At 39.6% G+C, this 22,059-nt stretch overlaps 1 protein-coding gene across 2 annotated transcripts; it reads left to right on the forward strand.

The window, feature by feature from the left end:
- The first annotated feature begins 1,623 nt into the window (after nt 1-1,623).
- On the forward strand, nt 1,624-22,022 carry npepps (aminopeptidase puromycin sensitive). 2 transcript variants are annotated; one of them, XM_084932219.1, is made up of 23 exons: nt 1,624-2,013; nt 3,724-3,808; nt 3,996-4,073; nt 4,237-4,358; nt 5,861-5,968; nt 7,016-7,216; nt 7,459-7,555; nt 7,639-7,672; nt 8,310-8,424; nt 10,362-10,526; nt 10,794-10,898; nt 10,985-11,045; nt 11,131-11,240; nt 11,449-11,512; nt 11,845-11,984; nt 13,242-13,376; nt 15,644-15,863; nt 16,294-16,436; nt 18,322-18,378; nt 18,530-18,637; nt 19,121-19,276; nt 19,474-19,521; nt 20,387-22,022. In XM_084932219.1, the coding sequence occupies exons 1-23, from the start codon at nt 1,891-1,893 to the stop codon at nt 20,531-20,533; spliced, it is 2,622 nt and encodes an 873-aa protein (XP_084788345.1). In that variant the 5' UTR covers nt 1,624-1,890; the 3' UTR covers nt 20,534-22,022. The 2 variants fall into 2 exon arrangements, with proteins under 2 accessions (XP_084788345.1, XP_084788346.1); XM_084932220.1 differs by having other exon boundaries at nt 1,643-2,013; nt 11,848-11,984.
- The last annotated feature ends 37 nt before the right edge of the window (nt 22,023-22,059 follow it).

The following is a 22,059-nucleotide window of genomic DNA, read 5'->3' on the forward strand; positions in this document are numbered from 1 at the left end:
CAAGCTTCTGTTCACATGCACAGGGTTGACTGAACATGTGACCAAATATTTGTCTCTGTCTTTTCAAGTGTGAACTCCACTTTAAGCTGTGACAAAAACTATGCTGACCAACCGGCCCATCTGAGCTTAGCATGTTGTTTTTGTGCATTCTTATGAACAACACCCCAAAGTGTTATTCTCTTTGTTATTGTTCCAGTAATGTACTTTAAAGAAAACTTGTAATTATATATGGTAACAACCAGATTACATTTGTTTTTTTAAACGTTTATTGAAGTTATGCATAAAATAAAATGTACATCATTTAGCTTCCTTAGTTTTAAGACTCATATAAGTACAGGGGAGCATAGTAGTCTAGGTGTCTGCTATCACGCCACTTTTCCTTCACGCAGGTTTGAGAAAAAAGAGAAGAAAATAACAAACAAAAAACAAACAAACATAAGTACAGATAGATGTAGTTTGTAACTATATACATCCAGAGAGAGGGCAGTCGAAAACCAACACACTCAGTAGCAGATGGTGACATAAATAGCATTAGTATATGTTACTTTATTTAAAAACAAACAAACAAACATTTAAACATCCATTCCTTCAATGGTGAATATCAGCAATATCTGGCCATACAGATATTGCCGTTCTTCTTCTATAATCACCAGACACCCCCCCCTCCATCTTTCTTTTATGTACTTCGCTGAGTGATTGCTGATATCATGAAGATTCTTGTATATTTGTGAGATTACACTTTTCATAATTTCTGACTTATAAGCATTTATAAAGAGTTGGGTAAATGGCCTCACTGCAGTGGTTATTTGGTTTTTAATGTTTCAAGTATAGCCAGATACATTTAAACAAGTATTTCTTGAAAATAAAAAATGAAACTTTGTAATAATATCCATATAGTGGCCAGCTTGTTAGGGATTTCACAGCTGACAGCTGTGTAAAATGACACTGACAAGAGAACAACGTATCAAGGCAACATTTGAGAGAGTAAAGTTGTGTTTCCACAGAAAAATGACAATTGAAGGAGACTTCAAACTTGACATGCTACCTTTGTTCATGTTTGTTAATTAAGAACCTTTGTCACATGTTAGTGCACATGTAATTCTGACATACAGAACGCAGAGTTCATATTTCTGCTATAAATCATATCTTTCTAACACTGTTACTTGATAAGGAATCCCTTAAGTATCAAGAAAGTCAGCAGTGTAATGACAGTACTGATAGTTTAAACAAATGGCCACAAGTCAGACTTTTTGATTACATGCTGATCACCTACAGACCCCCTGTTTAAAAATTGTTCTAATCTTCTATACGATGTCCATTTAACGATCCTAGCCATGTGCTGAGATCTGATTGGTACGTCCCAGATTGTACAACAACAAAATATCAATATCAACAACAAACATGTGTAACAAATTTCAGTTTGTTCATTATTTCGCTGGGGGAAAAGGATTTAAATTAATATACTGAAACAGAAAACATACAAAAAGCATGAAACAGTATAAAAATCTTTCTGTCAAAGGTTTTTGATAATATTACTGTCACGTGTATGTACAGTTTGTGCGTGACCACACACACACACACACACACACGTTCAGTGGGTACGTTGGAACGTGATGACGTCGCATGTCTGTAGGTCGACGCAGGGTTAGTGGAGTTGTTTGGGCTGTGAGAGGAGAGATCCGTAGCTGGCAGTGCTGGGAGGGTTTCAATTGATGTTGTTGCTTCTGGGCCGCACGATTCCGTTGTCATTCGCCCAGAGTCACTACTTGCTGCCAATCCTCACTGTCGAGGCTCGTTGTAGCCAGATCCGTGTTAATAAAACTCAAAGCGATAGCCAGCATTACACACAGCACCGTCTTCGTGAGCGCAAGCAACCAAAATATAGGAACCATGCCCGAAAGGAGGCCCTTCGTACGGCTACCTACTGACGTTTACCCCGTCAACTATGGTTTGTCTTTGAAGCCTGACCTGATCGACTTCACGTTTGAAGGCAAGCTGGAGGCTTTGGTGGAGGTATGTTGACCACGACACCCCCGTAGATACACAAATGGATTTATCTGTGCATGGCTGGGATCTCGTTATGTAATCTGACCAGCTAACGTTACCAGTTGCTAGCTAATTACGACAAATTGTTAGCCACTAGCTGTCATTATTGCTCGCGTTAGCTAATGTAAGCTGCAACGTGTTAAATGTTCTGACGGGCTCAATTTGGCCGAATTAAACCAGTGAATGAAAAAGAAACAACCACGTTATGTTTCTGTGACTAACAGTAAGCTGATCCGGACTAGCTAGCACAACAGTCCCGTGCCGCAGAGTTGCACTCTCATGTTAGCCTAGCTACCTGTTAGCCATCTGCCAGTGGCAGGCAGTGCGCTAAGTTGTGTTTTAAGAGGAGCTTGGTGAATACCAGCGACGGTAACCTCTCGTAGTAACATCCCATTGCTTTTGAGGCTGATACTTAATAAGTGGCGATTCATGAATTTGGTAAAGCGCCATCTAGCACCCAGCCAATACTCACTAGTGTTTGCTAAATCATGGCAACATCGTGTAGCCCCCTCCCACCCCAGTCCCACTAATACGGTTGAACTAGGTGAAGTTGTACGTTGTACATTAACATAAACCGTGAGGACAGTAAAATGACAAAGTTTTAAAAGTCCTTTCGGTACGTTTGCTACTGTATCTTGTGCTCACTTGTATCTATCGATAAAATGGCTGTACTTTGTAGACTGGATACTATGTAGGACGTAAAAAGCGACTCTGTTTGTTTAACTTGTGTATAAATGGTCCCATTGTCCAGACACCTGTTAGTTGAGTGTGCTAACACCTGCGCCTGGTTGTAAACAGTTACTTGACGCACATTTTCACAGCAATCAAGTCAGATCACAGACGCTGTCTAAACATGCACCATTTCCAAGATTAACCTTATATGCTTTATGATATGCTTTACACCACTAATGGTAGTGTAAAGTGCTTCATTGTCAGGAAGAGTCATCTGTTAAAAAGATTAACAAGACACTGGCAAACCTTTGGTACAAAAGGGAACCTGGAAAAACAACACAACAAATTTTTACATGATGTAATAGCCAACCATTAATTGTGCGCAAATTCTATAAGGTTTTGTTGCAAAAGCAAAGCACAGGTACAGTTTTTTCCATGAAGAATCCTCGACAACTTGGGTTTTTATGCAAACTGATTAACTGTGACATGATTTGCCCATTAAAATTAGACTCCAAATGCCTTTAAAGAGTTTGCTTTTTTTTAATTGGTAAAATGACCAGTTCAGATTTGGTAGACAAACGAACTTGTACACAAGTACTGTATACTCTCAGCTTCCATGTATATTAAATAACATTGCCACAAACTGTGAATGTTTGTGTTTTTCCCTCTATGTTGGGGATTAACGTCTGCTTTTTGCACACAACTCAGAGTCCCCTAGTTGTCTACCTGTCTTGTGTTTTTGTTTTCATTTCCCTTCACTAACTATTGTTTCCCTTCAACGCTGTATTTTTTTTTATCTGTAAATTAGATTTGCTGTGTTTGCAGTCTAAACAGGTTCAATTTGACTTCACAATCACTGGTACAGTTTGGTCCATTGATGTAGTTCCAAAATTAAACTTGAACTCTTCCTGATACTTGGATGCAGCTGCTGTGTTTTACTGAAAATGTAGAAATTAAGGCACAGCAAAGAGTCTAAGTTGACGTGTTTTATGTCAATATTTACAGGTTACACAAGCTACAAATCAGATTGTGATGAACTGTGCTGACATCGACATCATCACAGCTTCCTTTGTACCACAGGGAGGAGAAGGTGAGGGTCAGACTCAGTGAAACCTTGTTTTTGCTTTTATAAATGGCATTGTTGTGAATAGCATTGTCACTTCTAGCCATCTTATTTGATTTCAGGATTGAAAATTCTTAATAGCATCATTCCCCAAAGCCAACAGCGTGAGTTCTCAACATGTTCTGATCTTCTTTTTAAAATTTGTCCCTTTTAGAAATTAATGCGACGGGATTTAACTACCAAAATGAGGATGAGAAAGTCACCCTTTCATTTCCTAGTGCTCTACAGAAAGGTAAGAAGAGACTGTTGGCTGTCCCTGCTTCTGAAGCAACCATCTGTATGACTGTTAAGAACAACAAGGACGATCATGCAGATGATCATTACTGTTATTATTCACCTCCCCTGTGGTGATGGCTGTACAAACAGTGTGTCTCTCTCTGTGCACGTCACCCCAGGCTTCGGCACATTGAAGATCGACTTTGTCGGGGAGCTGAACGACAAAATGAAAGGATTCTATAGAAGTAAATATACATCTCCTACTGGAGAGATTCGCTATGCTGCTGTCACACAGTTTGAGGTGAGTGAGTGGCCTCAGTGAAAAATACTTGAAGAAGTTGTGTGTATTGCTTAACACTTTAGTTGCCTGTGTTACAAAACAGAGGCATGCAAGTCATGTGGCTGCTTTTGCTATTCAGAGTGGTATCTCACAGTTTGTTCTATTTGATACGCTCTAGTTTTGCTTGTCAGAAGTTGGCCAATTGGCCAACTTCTGACAAGCAAAACAGACAACAGACAACAGGACACCTTTATCAGAACCCACTGTGCAGGATATCAGGCTGTAATTTACATGTAGGCTTTTCTTCTGCAGCGTGTGTAGCTGGAAGATAAAGAGGATCTTTCTTTATACAGATGCATTTTCGCAGATTATTAAATGTTTCTTTTTCACCTCAAAGTAAATGCTGTAAAAATGTCCTATACACTCAAAGTATTTTGTGCGTGCTAAGTTTTTCTGTATTTGCTTGTGATAATTTCTGCTAAACACAGTCACTGATTGAGTGAGTGACAACTATTGAAAAGCTCACTCAAGTGTGCTTTTCCTTGTTCTCATGTTGGGCTTAAGATTTTTCAGGAAGCAGTTCTTGCACTTACAGTAACTTAACAAGTTGTCATCAACTCTATTATCTTCACTTCACATAACTCTCACCTGTTCCTCTGCATGTGAGTTCGTGAGGAGCTACACTCACAATTAAAGAGAAAGAAAAAGCTGAAAAAGTGAAAATTTTCACACCCAGCTGAAGTGAAACAAGTGCAAAAAATCTATGCAGATCTAATTTCCTATTATTCAGTGTACCTATCTTGCTTCTGTTTGGATTTATTTTCAAAGAAATACTTATAGTGTATACGATATGCTTTGAGAAGATGGGATAGCTTAAGTAAAGACCAGGGTTTCATTTGTGATTAAAATGATGACTCCAGTCAGCTGTTCACAAAAAGGGAGCAGTGAAAGCTGAGCTTGAGAGCGAAGTTCGACCACACTCGCTCAAATGCATCCATGCTTGTATACTTATGTCAGTCACTCCAACTAGCCAAGCTTGAAGGTTTGGGAAACATAGAACTGTCATTTATCTAAAAGAAGCCATCTATATATATGCCATAGGTATGTTTCTGTACATCAGGAAACAGGTTACATGACCACGCCAAAAATGTTCAGTTGAATTGTTTCCTGCTAAAAATAAGTGTAGGACTGTTTGCAGTGCAAAGTGACAGCCTGTCACTTTGCACTGCTGAATGGAAAAATGAAGGTGTGTATAGATAATTCTGTATGTTGGTTCAAGTTTCTATTTGTGACAGTTACTTGTAAACTTAATGTAAACATTAAGTTTTACCAGAAGTGAAGTCTGTTGCAGCTGGTGTCACACAAAAAGACCAGAAGGTGGAATATGAGAGGCATATTTAAGATGCGCTTGGACGCTGTGTGTGATCTGAACGTAAACACAGCCTGGCCTCGTCTGGACCCAACACACCTTGTCTCACAATCTGTCCTTTTCCCCTCTGCCCCTCATACCCCTGTTTCTCCAGGCCACGGATGCTCGCAGAGCTTTCCCCTGTTGGGATGAGCCAGCTATCAAAGCCACCTTTGACATCACTTTGATAGTTCCCAAGGACCGAGTAGCCTTGTCAAATATGGTACGTGTCATATGTCCACTCCTCCCTCCGAGGAAGTGACGACCCCACAGTGACCAAGTCACTCTCTGCTGCCAGGGTTCCTTTATGCATGTCTGTGTTTTCCCTCCTTTCTTTTCCCTCTCTTTTTTCTGTGTAGCTTACATAACAGAGGGCAGACAGTCACTGTGTACTCTTCCTCTGGCTAAATATGAACAGCTCTGTCTGAAGTCTAACTACTGTATACATACAGTTTTGTCACTATAAGGAAATTTTAGTAAGTATCATGTGTTTATTTTGTATACTGTTTTCTGCTATTTTAACTGATCGACTTTACAGCCTAAATTAATCAGACAGCATCATCTGGCTCTGATTATTTAAAACGCAGCGCCCCTCCAGGCTAACGCGGTCCATCTGGGCAGTGACCGTGAAGTTAAATTTGGCTCTTTCTGACAATTTAATACAAATGACATTAATGCACTCTTTCTTTAATTATGACATTTTTTATGGCTTCTTTTAGTAGAAAGGATAAAAAATAGTTATAAATAAATGGAAAGAAAAAGAAAGACAACTGTAATCATAGGACCCCGGATAATGGTACTAATTGAAAGACTAAAACTGTCATGCATATGAATTATGAACTGCGCACAGACATAGGCTACTCCATCTCGGGACCTTTTTGTGTTTATATGCCTGCTGCAGTTTATTTTCTGCTTTGACCTCTAAAGTTGTGAGAACAATGTTATTTCTACAGTCGCTGTCAACTCTTGCAAAATGTGTCCTACTCAGTATTTATTTAAGACGATCGTTTATTTGTGAGCTTGGCAATAGAATGGAATAGAACAGAATAGAATAACCCTTTATTGTCTTTGTATGTGTACAAAGAAATTGTAGAGTGTTAGGGTTACTTTTGGTATAAACCAAAGGGTTTTGATTTATACAGTCAGTTACTCGTTGCTTCTATATTTTGTCACTCAGCTGGTTAAACTGAATCATTTTCAGTACACACTTCAGCCATATTCACTTCTGAGAATATTTAGTTTTTTAATTGTGGATCGATCTTCTCTCCAGAATGTCATTGATCGAAAGCCACACCCAGATGATGAAAACCTTGTCGAAGTCAAGTTTGCCACCACCCCCATCATGTCCACATACCTTGTAGCTTTTGTCATTGGTGAATATGACTATGTGGAAAGCCAGTCATCAGATGGTGTAATGGTACGCGTCTATACACCGGTTGGAAAGGCTGAACAAGGGAAATTTGCCCTGGAGGTAAGGCTGTTGTTGAAACATTTACAGAGCTGAACCCAACCTGTCGCTTTATTCACTGTATAATTTCTTTACCTTGAAGTAAAAAGTTTGTCCGTAAGCAGAATGAGAAAACAGACAAATTAACCAGCGTTTATATGACGTGGATCTGCTGGATTGTTACTGACACAGAATCAAACACAAGTGCTTTTCCTTTTTATTTTATTTTATTTTATCTTTTATTTTCTTTTATCTTTTTATTGCAGGTTGCAACTAAGACCTTACCTTTCTACAATGACTACTTCAGTGTTCCTTATCCGCTGCCTAAAATTGATCTCATAGCTATTGCTGATTTCGCTGCTGGTGAGTAGCTCTAGATTCTTACATGTGGAAGTTTGGAAATGGTTAAAGTCGAACTGAAACACTTTCTTCTTCCTCCCATTCAGGTGCCATGGAGAACTGGGGCCTTGTTACCTACAGGTAAGCTTTACAAAACACAATAAGATATTTTAACTTGGCTAAATTCAGAGTGAGTGTGTCCATAGTATTTATAATGAATAGGCATATAATAATACCATAACTACAAGCAGATAAAGTCTGTTTCCCCCCGGGATATAATTTCTAGAGGCTGTGGCTCAGATGGGAGATTTTTCCATCTCCCTGTTTTCTGTCATTGTAAATTTAATGTCTTTGGGTCTTGGGCTGTTAGTTAGAATAAACAAGCACTTTGAAAATGTTTCTGTGAAGTCTATGAAATTGTGGTTTGCAGCCTGCTCTGACATTTATAAACTATGTGATTAAACATGAGTGTAATCAGGCTTTAACAGTTGTTAGACTCATTGAGAAAATGGCACGTTTTTCTTTATGGATGACGGCCCTAATGGCTTTTTAATTGCTTTGTGCTTAGCTGCATGTGCCACCACCTGTTAGGTATTCAGCTGCTATCTGATTAGCACAGAGCCGCATTCATCTAGCATCCTCAAATAGATTGAAGTGCCTTGATAAACTGCACAGAAGGCGATGGGACTGTAGACAGATGAGCGAGAGCAAAGGTTGCAGACGAATCGTCGACCTTCAGCCGTCTTTGTATTAACCTAGAGTTTCTGCTGTTTTTCAGGGAGACAGCATTGCTTATTGACCCGAAGAACTCCTGCTCATCTTCCAGGCAGTGGGTGGCACTGGTGGTTGGACATGAACTTGCCCACCAGTGGTTTGGAAATTTGGTCACCATGGTAAAAAAAAGCTATAAACTGACACCAGTTATACACACGCAGAACAGAAAATTATGTATTCCTGTTTGAAAAACATTTGTGAAAAGCGTAACAAATGTAGGAATAACAAAACCTCGAACAGTATTTATAAAAAAAAAACAAAAACACGAACTGGACGATATTTTATAAACTGTAAGTTCAAGAAGACAAAATGTAAATCTCTGGAGAAATCAGTCAATCTTATTTATTTGGTCTTAATCTCTAAACTGTCCTCAGGTGTTTGGTTACACAGTCCTTCAATTCATGGCATTAAGAAAATGTCTCGAATTTAATTTCTTGTTGATACAGACGCTGCACTCTCCATAAGAATGTGAAACTCATATCAAGTATTTGATTTGTATCTCAAAATATTAGAAAAAGTAGTGCCTGACTTATTTTTTTTGTCATGCTCTTTATGCACACTGTATAAATAGATATGCATATGACTTAAAATATCTGTATATGTAATGTGTTTATAATACATTAAGTCATTTTTACACCATTATATAATGGTATCATTTATTTTTCTCATATCTTTATTGTAATTTTCTTTTATACAACAAAAAAACAGATATTTAATGAACATAGCTGTCACAGTGATACAAAAAAAATCTTGCAAGTAATGGGGACAAGATTCCCCCTTTTTTCATGAATAACCTCCGCCTCCAGTCCGTATGTTCATCTATGGCTTCCAGATATTCAGAAAGTCCCGTTGTTTGCCCTTGACAGTGTATATTAGGCTACGTTCACACTGCAGGTGAAAGCGCATCAAATCTGACTTTTTTGACCCATATCCGATCATGGTATGACAGTGTGAACGGCACAAATCCGATATTTTCAAATCCGATCTGGGTCACTTTCGTATGTTGTACTGAATCAGATACATATCCGATGTTATAGAAAGCGACTGCTGTTTGAACGGTCAGGTCGCATTAAATCCGTCTTTTACGTCACTGACACAAGACAGACGCCAATTATCAGCTCCAGAGAAGCACCCGAGAAGACATCGCAAACACTTCCTGGCCATCCAGTGTAGATGTCAGTGAAACTGTTGGGAAGACAACGTTGGAGAAACGTGAACATTTTATTTGTACTGTATAATCTGCAGATTCTGACAGAAATCTGCAGCTATCCTTTGAAGCACCGCTCCTCTAAAACAGCAATAAGGATAATTATTAGGTTATCTACATTATTATGTAAATAACAAAATAACTTAAAGCAAAAATTGGGAAACGTAAAGTCTGAAGTCTTTATATTAAGGACCATCAGTCCAACAATACTGTTTGCTCTGGGTCTAAACAGAGCGCGTTTGCTGTCGCATTTTATTTGTAGTGTGAACGAGCAGACAAAAAAATCGGATTTGATCAAAAAATCGGAATTGAGCATTAAGACCTGCAGTGTGAACGTAGCCTTAGTCTTTCCAAGCCTGGAGAATCTGGAATTTCCTTCTTTCAGAGTCCCATGGAAGGTGCATCCATACTCCAACATAGTGCAATGGCTTTTCTGGCTTGAAGTAGTCCACAGTCTAGTAATTTGGTCTGCTTCTTTTATTGAGCTACATACTACCCTGCTTGAGCCCTTCTTGTTACAGGTTGTGGTTATTTTCATTTTTACCTGCTCTAACAAAGGAATTTCCTGTGATAGGTGGATAAATTGATAGATATCCAAACGTATGCTAGTTTAATGTAGGTAATGTAGCTTTGGGGTGCAGTTTGAAGATGATCTTTTTTAACTCGAGTTGCAACGATGTGAAGGAACTTTGTCCATAATGGAAAACAAACTAGTAAATGTTTCCTTTTTTACCTTTGGGAAACTCATCGTGCTTCAGGAATGACTGTAATTTGTTTGGTTGTGCTCCATTAGTTTTGAAGGACTTGGAGGACGGTCTCGTCTTAGTGCCTGTCTGTGTTTGTGTGCAGGAATGGTGGACCCATCTGTGGCTCAATGAGGGGTTTGCATCCTGGATTGAGTATCTGTGTGTGGACCACTGCTTCCCAGAATATGACATCTGGACTCAGTTTGTCTCGGCCGACTACACCCGCGCTCTGGATCTGGACGCACTGGACAGCAGCCATCCCATAGAGGTGAGCTTTGAAATCAAGATGTATGCAGGGAGTCACTTAAAAAAAACTTTTTGTCTCTTTGGAGGAAAAAAGTGATTTTATTGATACCATATCACTAGGATGTAAGCCCACCTTAACATCTGGATTCCACATTCACAACCCACATAATCTTTTCTTAATTACTGAGTGTGTTGAAGGACAGATATATTAAGGTCGATGTATGTCGCTGTGTATGGCCTTCTGTCAGCTTTGTAACACCCACTTATGGTTTTGTGTTTTGCTCTCAAGGTGAATGTGGGCCATCCATCAGAGGTCGATGAAATCTTTGATGCCATCTCCTACAGCAAAGGAGCATCTGTGATTCGCATGTTGCACAACTACATTGGAGATGAGGTTTGTTGTCTGATGTGGTATCTGTCGTCGTTTCCAGTCTGATGTTTAATATTTATGAATGTACTTGTCTTTCTCTTTCGTTGAAGGACTTTAGGAAAGGAATGAACGCCTATCTTTTGAAGTTCCAACATAAAAATGCATCAACAGGTGAGCGCACATGCAGGAAATACTTTCCCATTATGTGAAGTTGTTGTGTGGAGTCACTCTTTTGACTTCTTCCTGTCTCCCACAGAGGACCTATGGGACTGTTTGGAACAGGCCAGTGGGAAACCCATTGCTGCAGTGATGGGCTCATGGACCAAGCAAATGGGCTTCCCCATAATAGCCATTGACCAGGAACAGGTGAGCTGTTTAATCTGATTGTTTGACTCAGGTCATGCACTTATATTTGTTGACTAGCCCTGAAGTTGATTTTGAAACTGGCCTAAACCAACACAGTGACATGAATACATTCATTCTACACCTACAGTTTTCTAGTTGAGCGTTTGGTTCTTTTCTGCTGTGACATTCATTCGTGCCTTGACTGTGATATTCATGATATTATTTTTAGCAAGGTGATGACCGCGTCCTCAAGATATCGCAGAAGAAGTTCTGTGCCAGTGGACCACATAATGGTGAGTGTTTGTCACGGACGTTGCCTGGTAAAAATGTGGATTTACCAAATCCATTAGATGCAGTGGTTAACCGATTCGGTTAGCAAGTGTAAGGTCACTGGTTCAATTCCAACCCCTTCAGGGTTGTGTCAGGAAGTGTATCTGGCTCAAAAATGTGCTGAATAAGAAAATGTGTAGCTGCCTGTTGTGGAAATCCCTTGTAACAAGGGAACAGCTGAAAGTAGCTAGCTAACTAAATGTAGACCTAAGGTTGTTTTTTAATGAGCTAAAAAAAGAAAAACACTTTGAATCTAATCCTCCTGTGGTGGCTCCATCATTTGTCTGCTGAACAGAAGAAAACTGCCCCAGCTGGATGGTCCCCATTAGTATTTGTACCAGTGAGGACCCCAAATGCACCAAGCTCAAGGTTCTGCTGGACAGACAGGAGACCACCATCACTCTGAATAGTGTTGGCCCAGACCAGTGGATCAAGGTGAGGTCCCTAAGCAATAATATCCTGCACTGAAAATGATGCCACCACCAAAACGGTAAAATACTTCAGGTCACTTAAAGCTGATGCCAAAAAGTTACAACCCCAGATTTTGCAGCAGATGATACATGTTTACAGCCATGTGCAAAAAAAATCAGATTTGACCTCTGCCGGTTTCAGTCTTCATGACAAGTGTACAGGGGTTACCCTGCATTTTAGCTTCAATAACGCTTCAAAATAGGGGTGTGGCTACTTTGGCTAGCACATGGATCCTGACACAGTCTGCTAGATTTCTTTGGTAATTTAAGTTTTGTGGTGTTGGTATCATTTTAAGCATTTTAATGACAAATTCTATGGTATACTCTGGGGTTATTGTACTAATGGCCCATCTAAAAGTCTAATATTTTATCTTTACATAACCTTCTGTATACATATATAAAGATATCTGAAGCAGTAGTATTAATTTTCCTGTAGGCCAGAGTGCATTCCAAGATATGCATAGTAAGACCTGAGTGAAGATGTCATTTGCGTTGTTTGTAAATTGCTCGATTGTCATTTCGACCCTTGCAACAGCTGCAGACTGAGTTTAAGAATTAATGAGAGAAGATGCGTCAGTCTGTCGTCTTTTCATTAAAAGTAACTTTTAAAGTTGAAATAAAGTTAACAGACTGAGCTCCTTATTGTCAGCTGGAAGGACGAGCTGTAAGCATGTAATCATCACAGAGTCAAATAACACTTTTTCTATGAACCCAGTTCACTCTCAAAGGAACAGGTTAAGCAGCTATATTTATTCTTTTGTGTGGTCATTAAAATAATGACCACGGTGTAAATTGGCAAGGACAACGATGGACTTGTTTAGCTGCTTATAAATGTGACTTGCAAATTAGTGCAGCTGTCGAGTCTGTTTAACAGTTCCTCAGGAAGTAAGCATGGTAAATGTTTTTAAATGGGTCAGTGCTTCACAGTTGATGCAAACAATATGCTGAAATCCCATTACTGCTAGATCTAACTATAGGTATCCAGTGCAGTTTAGAGTCAGTAGTGGAGAATAGTGATTGGAGGCCTGCTGTTCACTATTGTCTCATTTTTATTCACCTAAAAGAATAATTCACTCATCACAGCAAGCTTATTGTTGATTAATCTCTTGCATTTATTCTGATAGCGTTTAAGGCGTGCTGGTGCTCAGTGTAAAGGGTAAAAATGGTAAGAGCCCAAATTTCCCACAGTCTGACTCAGACTTGTCTTTCTGCTGTTTTCCAGATCAACCCCGGCACTGTGGGCTTCTATCGCATCCAGTACAGCTCGTCCATGCTGGAGAGTTTGCTCCCAGGCATCAGAGACCTCAGCCTGCAGCCTGTGGACCGACTGGGACTGCAGAATGACCTCTTCTCCCTTGTAAGCCACACACACAGCTGGGAAACAAAACAATTAAAGAATAGTATTTCCTTCATTTTGTTCACAGCAGAATGTAATTGGCTGCAAAGCTAACTGCTTGTGAATGTAGAAAGGAAATCCACTCCGTTCCAGAGTAAACAGCCACCTGATTTACAGTACAAGGGAGCAGGAAGACTGAAAAGAAAATGTGGGACATGAACGTGGAAAAAAACAGATAGTCAAACAAGTACAACTGTTTCTTATTAGTAGATTTATGTATTACATGATCTGAAATTATAATGGAAGTGTTGCATCAAAGAGTGGACGTGACTAATTGGGAATAATGAGCAGATCTAGCTAATGAAGCTCGTTTTTTTCTGCTTTGTGTCTCTTTTTTTAAAGCGGCTCATTTATTGTGTCTTTAATCAAGCACAACAGTTTTCAGCTAGAAAGAAAGAGAGACAAAAATGTTTTCTAATGACCGGTTTTGTAACACTATCAACTTCTATTAGGTGACACAGCATGTCTCCGTATGCCTCCATAGATATTTAATTTAAAATTGTGAATGGCTTATGATGTATCTTTCTATTAATTATTGTGAACACTTCTGAACACAGTGTTTTTAGAGGTCAGTGACAGATAGAAGCAGATTTTTCCAGAGCTACATGACCCTCATGTTGAGCTTCTAGACACTAAAGCTGGTATAAAGTAAATTTGTGATTGACTCTCGGTATCATCACCTTGAATATAAATCAATATCTCTGACCCTGGATTTAAATTAATACTGAGCTAATGTGTTGCATTACTGTAAATTTCACCACATTACTGGAAACTAATCAGTTTATCTTGCACTAAACCTAGTGCCTAGTACAGTATTTCCTACAACCTTTGAATAACATAATTAAACTTTAATTTGTTTGCGAGACATTTGACAAAAGCGTAACTTGAGCAGCACCGCATGTTTAAAAACTGCAAAATGCACAAGGATCGACAGATTTAACTTTGCAGTTTATGAAATGTCACTTCCTGAGCAGTCCTTACTTTGAATAACATTACAGCCTCCTGTTTTTTTTAAACATCTTTCTCCACCTCTGAGTCCCACGTTACCATTTTTCTCTCTTTGGGAAATACGGCAGCTATACATTTAGCTAGCAGATTCCTTTTTTGGCAACTTACATAGAAACATTGTCTGTTTGGTATTTGTTGAGCAAAATGAAATGACCTGCTATCTAAGATATTATTCTGTTTGTGCTCATGAAAAGTGCTTTTTAGATCAATCAGATCACAGAGATGAGATGTGTTGAAGCTATAAGCTGGCCTTGGGATGTCATTACTTTCCTATTACTGAGCCAGTATCACCATGTTGTTACTGGGAGCAACACCAGGCTGCAAAATGAACTCTTTGATAGTAATATACATTAATCTGGCTATGAGATTTAAATAGTCATTACTGAAGGTGCTGGAACATTGTTCCAGATTCTTCTGGGCCACTTTAACCCCCAGCTATCACATTTTATGTGATTTGATTCCAACCTGACTTGGTTTTGTTGTAACAAATTAAACGCACTGGCAAACTCTTCATTCGTCCTCTGCTTCCTTCCCACTGGCTCAACACAAAGTGGTTTTGGATTAATATCAGACCTTTATGCTTCCTTCTTTACTCTTACACAATCTGCAGCATTATCAAAGGATTGGAATTTTCCTGAACTTTTCTTGCAGTCAAATTAGATGTTGACACTGTGTGATAGGAGTAATGTTCACAAGATCAAACGGCAGCTAATCATAAATCTGTTCACTTGTTCTCCTTTGAAAGCGAACAACTCAACAGGTTTTGTCCATCTTCATTAAACTAAAACCTTATTGTTTTGCACGTTAAAAACAAGCTCATGTGGACGTGATGGCCGTATGGTGACAAAAAGTGCTCGTTTATTCATATTTCTTCTCTTTTTGGAAACATATTCTAACCCTGACTTCAAACATGCCAAGAAACTAACCTGACACACAGTCACTTTACTGGAAAAGCATTTCTTCTGACCCTGAGGCAGTTCAGGAAATGGATCCACGTTTCTTAGAAAAAAATCCATTCTTCGTTTTCTATGAAATGCTTTATTGTTAGTGTTAGTACCATTGTTGCACAACTTTTCCTTTGCACCTGTAGTTTGAGACTTCAAATGTGGTTATAAAGTTAATTTTCGTACAGAAACCCTTCACCTTGAAAAACTATAACATCCACCATAAAGCACAAGGCTGCCGGGATGTTTTCGTTTCTAATTGATTTGTGGCCTCAGTCTCGTGCAGGGATGATCAGCACAGTGGAGGTGCTGAAGCTGATGGAAGCCTTCGTCAATGAGCCCAACTACACAGTGTGGAGTGACCTGAGCTGCAACCTGGGAGTGTTGTCTTCTCTGCTCTCCCACACCGACTTCCACGAGGAAATCCAGGAATTCATCCGGGACCTCTTTACTCCCATTGGCCTCAAGCTGGGCTGGGACAGTAAACCGGGGGAAGGTGAGAAGGCGCTGTAGAGAGATTGCATTCAAGGTGTTCACATCTTCCTTAGAGCCGCTCCATTCCTTTCTTGTTATTAATATTAAAATTGAGAGTAGTCTTTTAAACTTTGTAGAAAGGGCAGGAATGTAGAGAGTAGGAAAGTAAAATATTTGACCTTTATTTTCAAACTTGAAAACGTTTTGGTACAAAATAGCAGTAGAAAAAAATGAGCTTTTCTTTTCTTTTTTTAGGCCATGAGAGCTACCCTGTTATCAGATGAGCTTTTCGGTTGCTTGAACTGAACCATATATAACTCGTAACTGTTTGTATCCACTGACATCTTTCTGCTTTGGAGACAGGTCGGATAAGATGACTGACTGAAATTAGTGTGAAAAAGCTCTGTCCATGAGTAATGGAGTAACCTAAGGGCTATTTTTGTGTGCTACAGGTCACCTGGATGCTCTGTTGAGAAGCCTGGTTCTGGGGAAACTGGGTAAGGCAGGACACAAACCCACACTGGAAGAGGCCCGGCGGAGATTCAAGGATCACGTGGATGGCAAGCAGGTTTTACCTGCGGACCTGAGAAGTCCAGTAAGTTGAGCTTGCGCAGGCACTTTGGCAACGAACAGTGTCAGATGGTATTCACACTGATCAGTATGTTTTGCTTCAATTTGCTAAAAAATAAATCAGATTAATAAAACAAAAAAGTTCAGATTTTAAAATGTGGACATTAGGCTGCAGTCAGGTCTTGCTTGAGCTGAAGATCTTATTTTTTTCTTTTTTAGTATGTTAGGCTTGTTTATTCAGTGAAATAGCCTGCGGACACACTGTGACCTATGTAAGTCTGTAGTAGTTGGCAGTTACAGTCAGTCATTTGCACACTGACTGTGGCAAGAACTAGTAAAAAAACCAAAATCTATCTATAAATGATCCTTCCTCTGTTTTTGTAGTTCATATGTTGTGCTTATATCTATGCTGACTCTACTAGAATAACTATTTGACAGTTCAACTTTGAGCCTTATTTATCTATATATTGGTGCGGCCCCTCAGAGCTGTATATTATGAAGGAAACTCAACACAGATGGGCTTTCTTTGAGTGAGTGAGCTCGACAAAACCTAAAACCCATTTGGAGATGATGGTTATCAACAAGCTGTTAAGAAGAGCTTCATAATTCAGGCTCTCTGCGCCTCGTATTAAAAGGGGCTTTTGTTATTTTAAAGTCTGTAACTCTGTTTGGAAATCTCTTTAGCTTGGTATGGCTTAACAACTTGGGCAAATAAGAGGTATTCCCCCAGCAGAGAAGCTATATGCCACTTAAACATGCACATATTAAATTTTTGAAACACGTTTTTATACTTTATTTTAATCTGCTGCTGTCTCTTACACATTAGGCATTATAGCAGAACATACACAGAGAATCAATCAATAAAATAAATGTACTTGAAACATGCTGTAAATCAAAGAATTGGTGAAACTGGGCTCTTCCAGCCAACTTTGAACTGAAACTCTGAACATAACTTGCTCCCAACAAGGTTACACGTTCAGCATAAGTTACCATGAGGATTTAACCAGGTAAAAACAGAGCCACTCTCCTCACACAGACAACTGGCTTTAATCTGGTTTTATAGTGCAGTCCCCAGCATGTCAGCATGAAACAAGCACTCTTAATTTTAGTCCACAGTGCTCATGATGACCTTTTATTAGCAACGTCTATTCTCTGTGACATACAGAGCCAACGGTATTTTTTAAAAAAAAAAAGCTGTTTGTGGTGAGCATGCACTGTACATATAAAGGATCTTACAGTACAGGAGGTGTGTTCTGTAAGGAAAGGAAAACGGTATGTTTAGTATAATAAGTCCAGTTTAATTGACAAGATAAGTAAAGAAAGTCTTTGGATTTATTTTCATCTATTTGTAAAGTTGACCTCCAAGACGACGCTACTGTCACTGGCGAGGTTTGATTGTGAAGATTTGGGTAGAATTTCAATAAAGTGCTGGTCACATGACCTTAGGTCACCTGATCTTTGGTAAAAACGTCATTTCACTTTATAAGGGGTAAAATTGTAGGTGCTTATCTCAGACTGGATCAGAAGCTTTCATTTGATTGAAAGTGATTAGAACAGGGGTGCCCAATCCTAGTCATCGAGAGCTACTGTCCTGCAGTTTTTAGATGCATCCCTAATGGTTTGATTACCTCTTCAGCATGCCATCAAGTTTGGCAAAGGCCTGATAACAAGCCATTCATTTGATTCAGGTGTGTCAAAACAAGGATGCATCTAAAACCTGCAGGACGGTAGCTCTCGAGGACTGGGATTGGACACCCCTGGATTAGAAGATACATGCCAATGGGGAAAAAACCCTTGAAGGCCCAACAAAATACAGTATAGCAGCATCACCATACTACAGTGTAATTCAGTTAAACGTTATTAAAGGATAATGTCTAAGTATCTTTTTGCCTGTCTTTTTTTCCCCACAGGTGTATCTAACAGTATTGAAGCATGGAGATAGTGCTACACTGGACACGATGCTGAAGGTAAAACTACATCATGTCTCCATCTTACACTGTGAAGGTTTGAGTGACGTACTCTGTGTCATTTAGCACCAATAATTCCAAAGGAGTTAGATCTGAGTGACTGTAGTTGGGTAATCACGGTCACATTGTGTCTTTGTCACTACTCCCTCAGCTCCACAAGCAAGCAGACATGCAAGAGGAGAAGAATCGAATCGAGCGAGTTCTCGGAGCCATCTCTGCCCCTGATCTCATCCAGAAAGTGCTCAACTTTGCCCTCTCGGTACATAAGACCGTTTAATTGCCGGCTCTCAAGCGTAGTTTTATTTCTCAGGATACAGAAAAAGAAAGGAATGGCATTTACTTGCAATCATGGTCAAATAAAAAGACCCAGGGGTGTTTTTATTCTGTAAGCTTTTTCATATGTAACCCTGAGTCGTGTTTTTAGTGTGACTCAACTTATAGATTAGAGTGAGTAAAATTTGGAGTATTGGCTTTAGAAAAGTGTTGCATTTGGCTTCAAGTGCCTGTCTGTGCTGAAGTTACTGTCAGCTCAAAACTAAAGGAAGTTACAGTTAAAGCAGCTTTACATAAAAACTGACGGTGAACCGATAAAATTGGATGTTGTGCTTTCTTGTTACAGCTTTAAAGGAGTTGTAGAAAAGTCTGATGATTCTCCAGCTGCAGTGTGATGGAGGCCAACATGGCTTCTGTCAAATACCACAACAGCTAATTTAGTTCTCTCTGCATGTTCCCGTCCCAACAGGAAGACGTTCGTCCCCAGGACACGGTTTCAGTAATCGGGGGAGTGGCAGGAAGCAGTAAACAAGGACGGAAAGCTGCCTGGAAGTTTGTCAAGGATAACTGGGAGGAACTTTATAACCGCTACCAGGGAGGATTTCTCATATCAAGGCTTATCAAGGTAAAGAAAGGGCCTGAGGTTTACAGTTTCCTGAGGTTTTCTGGTTATTTCACTGTAAAATACACACACAGACACAAACACATGTCTTTATTGTCGTTGTCACAGGTACAACAAAATTAAAAATGGTCCCCGATCAGTGCATCCGTTTTATTTGTTTATAGGCTGCTCACATTTGTCTTATTCATGTGTTTTTGCAGCTCACAGTCGATGGATTTGCTATTGATAAAATGGCTGTGGAAGTCAAGGTGAGCGCTCCCTCTTGTGGGATTTAATTAAATTATATTGATTTTCCAAGTTAGGAAATGAATGGTACAGGGAATGGTTCTTGTGCATTGCTTTTCTACTCAAACACAAAGTGTTTTAGCTGTACTTCTACTGTGTGGTGAAATAAACAAAGAGAAAAAAACCCAACAGAATTGATGATTGATGATTGGATCATTGCCGCTGATGACCAATCCAGCTTTTTAGGTTAGACTTTGACCCAAAAAGGCTGATAGGTGATTAAAATATTAAATTCCTATCCTGAAGTCAGGGTCTATGGCTCTGAGTATGAGGCAAAAATTCAGATTTTGAGAAAACAGTGTAGGTTACTCCATGTGATATTTCCCACCCCATCATATTTCCATCTAACTTTAACAAACAAAGCATCCTTTGGTGTCTTTGGTAGTTGCTTATTAGTTGCTTATTTGCTCTAAATGGAATTGTAGTTGAAATCGATGCACGCCCACTTCACTCTGCCAGCTGATACTTTACTCGTTGCCTGCTTGTCTCTGCCTGTTTGCCCTGAGCAACTTAAACCCTACTGCTATGAATACACAAGCATTTTCCCAGTCCAGATTTCTAAATGAGGAAACTGGAAGTCTTATGGAAAATGTTGGCACATGAGAGAAATGCAAATAGAATTCCAAAAGGAGGTTGTAAAAGTGGTTCATGAAGAAATCGAAACTCCATTTTATATAAAATGTTATTCTTTGTAGGAGGTTCTGTTCTGCTTTATTATCTAGATTCTGCAGTGTGATTTTAAATTCAGTTTATTAATCTGATGTGGTGTTATTGTTACTGATATGATGCAACAGGGGTTAAGGGTTTCCTTCCTTTCTGTCCCTGCAGAGTTTCTTTGAAAGTCACCCGGCGCCAGCGGCCGAGCGTACCGTGCAGCAGTGCTGTGAGAACATCCTCCTCAATGCCGCCTGGCTTAAGCGTGACGCAGAAGACATCCACCAGTATCTACTCCAGCGCAAAGCACCCCCCGTCTGAACTACCAAACCTGTCGCCCCCACTCCCTACCCCCACCCCCAACTACAGACCAGAGCGGGAGACCAGAGGGTACTTTGCAGCAGGCTTCATTTCTCTAAAGAAACTGCAAGAAACAAGAAGACAAAGCCAAGAATTTAACAGTGTGTTGGAAACACAGACTCTTTTTACGTTAACAAGCAAAATTCTGTTTAGACAGACCAGGAATGTAGTTTTATCCCCATTCTGCCCATCAACAGATGACCCATCTGTTAGTCAGCACGCAATTTTTAAGTCTCGCAAGCACCTCGACCCTCAAAATGATCGCTAACCCTGCTAACGGTCACATGACCAGCCCGTAAACACCCCTTTATCCACTTTTGCTCGTAGCTGAGAAAACTGTGAACCCTGTTCTCCTTTTTCCTTCTGTCGGCCATTCTGAATGCATGAAGTGTCTGAGGTTTGTTTTGTTTGTTTTTTCTTCTTTTTCTTCCCTGCATTTGCTGCTTTAATTATACCACTTAGTCCTCCTTGCTGTGATACTTTCCCACATCCTTGTTTCTCTCACAAGTTCCTCCTGGTCTTCCTTCACTTTTGGGCGCTGTGATTGGGTAAACTAAAAAAAACAACCTGGGCAGAATGGGGTTAATAACCATAGTGTGTGTTGTAGTTTCCAACAGCACTGATTGCTAATAAATGGTTAGGACGAGGTGAGCAACGCTAGCATGGTACTACATTATAAATTGTATAATGCAAGCATTATTTTATTTTTAAATTGTTTTGTTTTTGTTGCCAGTATTCCTAGCAAAGAATTAAATGGAAAGGTTCATGGATACCTGTTTCCACTCCAGCCACTCCCCCCAGGAAGAAAAAAACAAACAAACCTCAAGCTTGTTTGTGTTGAGCAGAGGTTGTGTAGTTAAAATCATCCAGATTCTTTATCCTTCTCCCACAATGAAATGACGGTCCAGGCGTGTTTTTATAAAAGCGATGCAGTTATATATTTAAATGTTGCGATAATCCTGTTATCTGAGGACAAGGAAAGAAAAAGATCACAACACTACTTACCGGGGCCTTTTCTTTCTGAAGTAAAATCCTGAAACGCCTCTCCGTAGGGTTGAGAATCCAGCGAGACCCAGTTCGGACTTTTGCGGGCGCGACACATCGACGTTGACCCTGCCGTCGACCTCGGAAGCCTTAAACCGGCCGACCGGTTTTGCAGTAAATATTCAGCACTGAAGCGGTGATCATAGGGGACTTCCTCATAAACATCAAATGGATCTAATGTGACAGATTACACAGACTTGTTGAACGAGTATATCTATTATAGAATTTACAATTTGATGTGTTTTTCTGGAAACATACCAACGAGTCATCTAACCTGTTGTCGAGACCCCGCCCCCTCCCTTGGAACGTTTGTTGTTTTTTTGGGTTTTTTTTGTTTTGTTTTGTTTTTTTTTGTTAAAAAATACAGTTGGTGTTCATTAAAGTGGAAAAGGATTATAAAAACTAATGATGCGAAATCAGTACATGTTGAGTTTTATGAGTGA

This window comes from Perissodus microlepis, chromosome 6, assembly GCF_051167445.1.
Source record: "Perissodus microlepis isolate ML-2025 ecotype Zambia chromosome 6, ASM5116744v1, whole genome shotgun sequence".
Lineage (NCBI taxonomy): Eukaryota > Metazoa > Chordata > Actinopteri > Cichliformes > Cichlidae > Perissodus > Perissodus microlepis.

Bases quoted from the DNA above. Each gene is read 5' to 3' on its own strand.
- npepps (XM_084932219.1), top strand. From the start codon at position 1,891: ATGCCCGAAAGGAGGCCCTTCGTACGGCTACCTACTGACGTTTACCCC. The intron at 10,899-10,984 runs GTTTGTTGTCTG...CTTTCGTTGAAG, and splicing joins ACAACTACATTGGAGATGAG to GACTTTAGGAAAGGAATGAA. The intron at 11,513-11,844 runs GTGAGTGTTTGT...TCTGCTGAACAG, and splicing joins TGCCAGTGGACCACATAATG to AAGAAAACTGCCCCAGCTGG.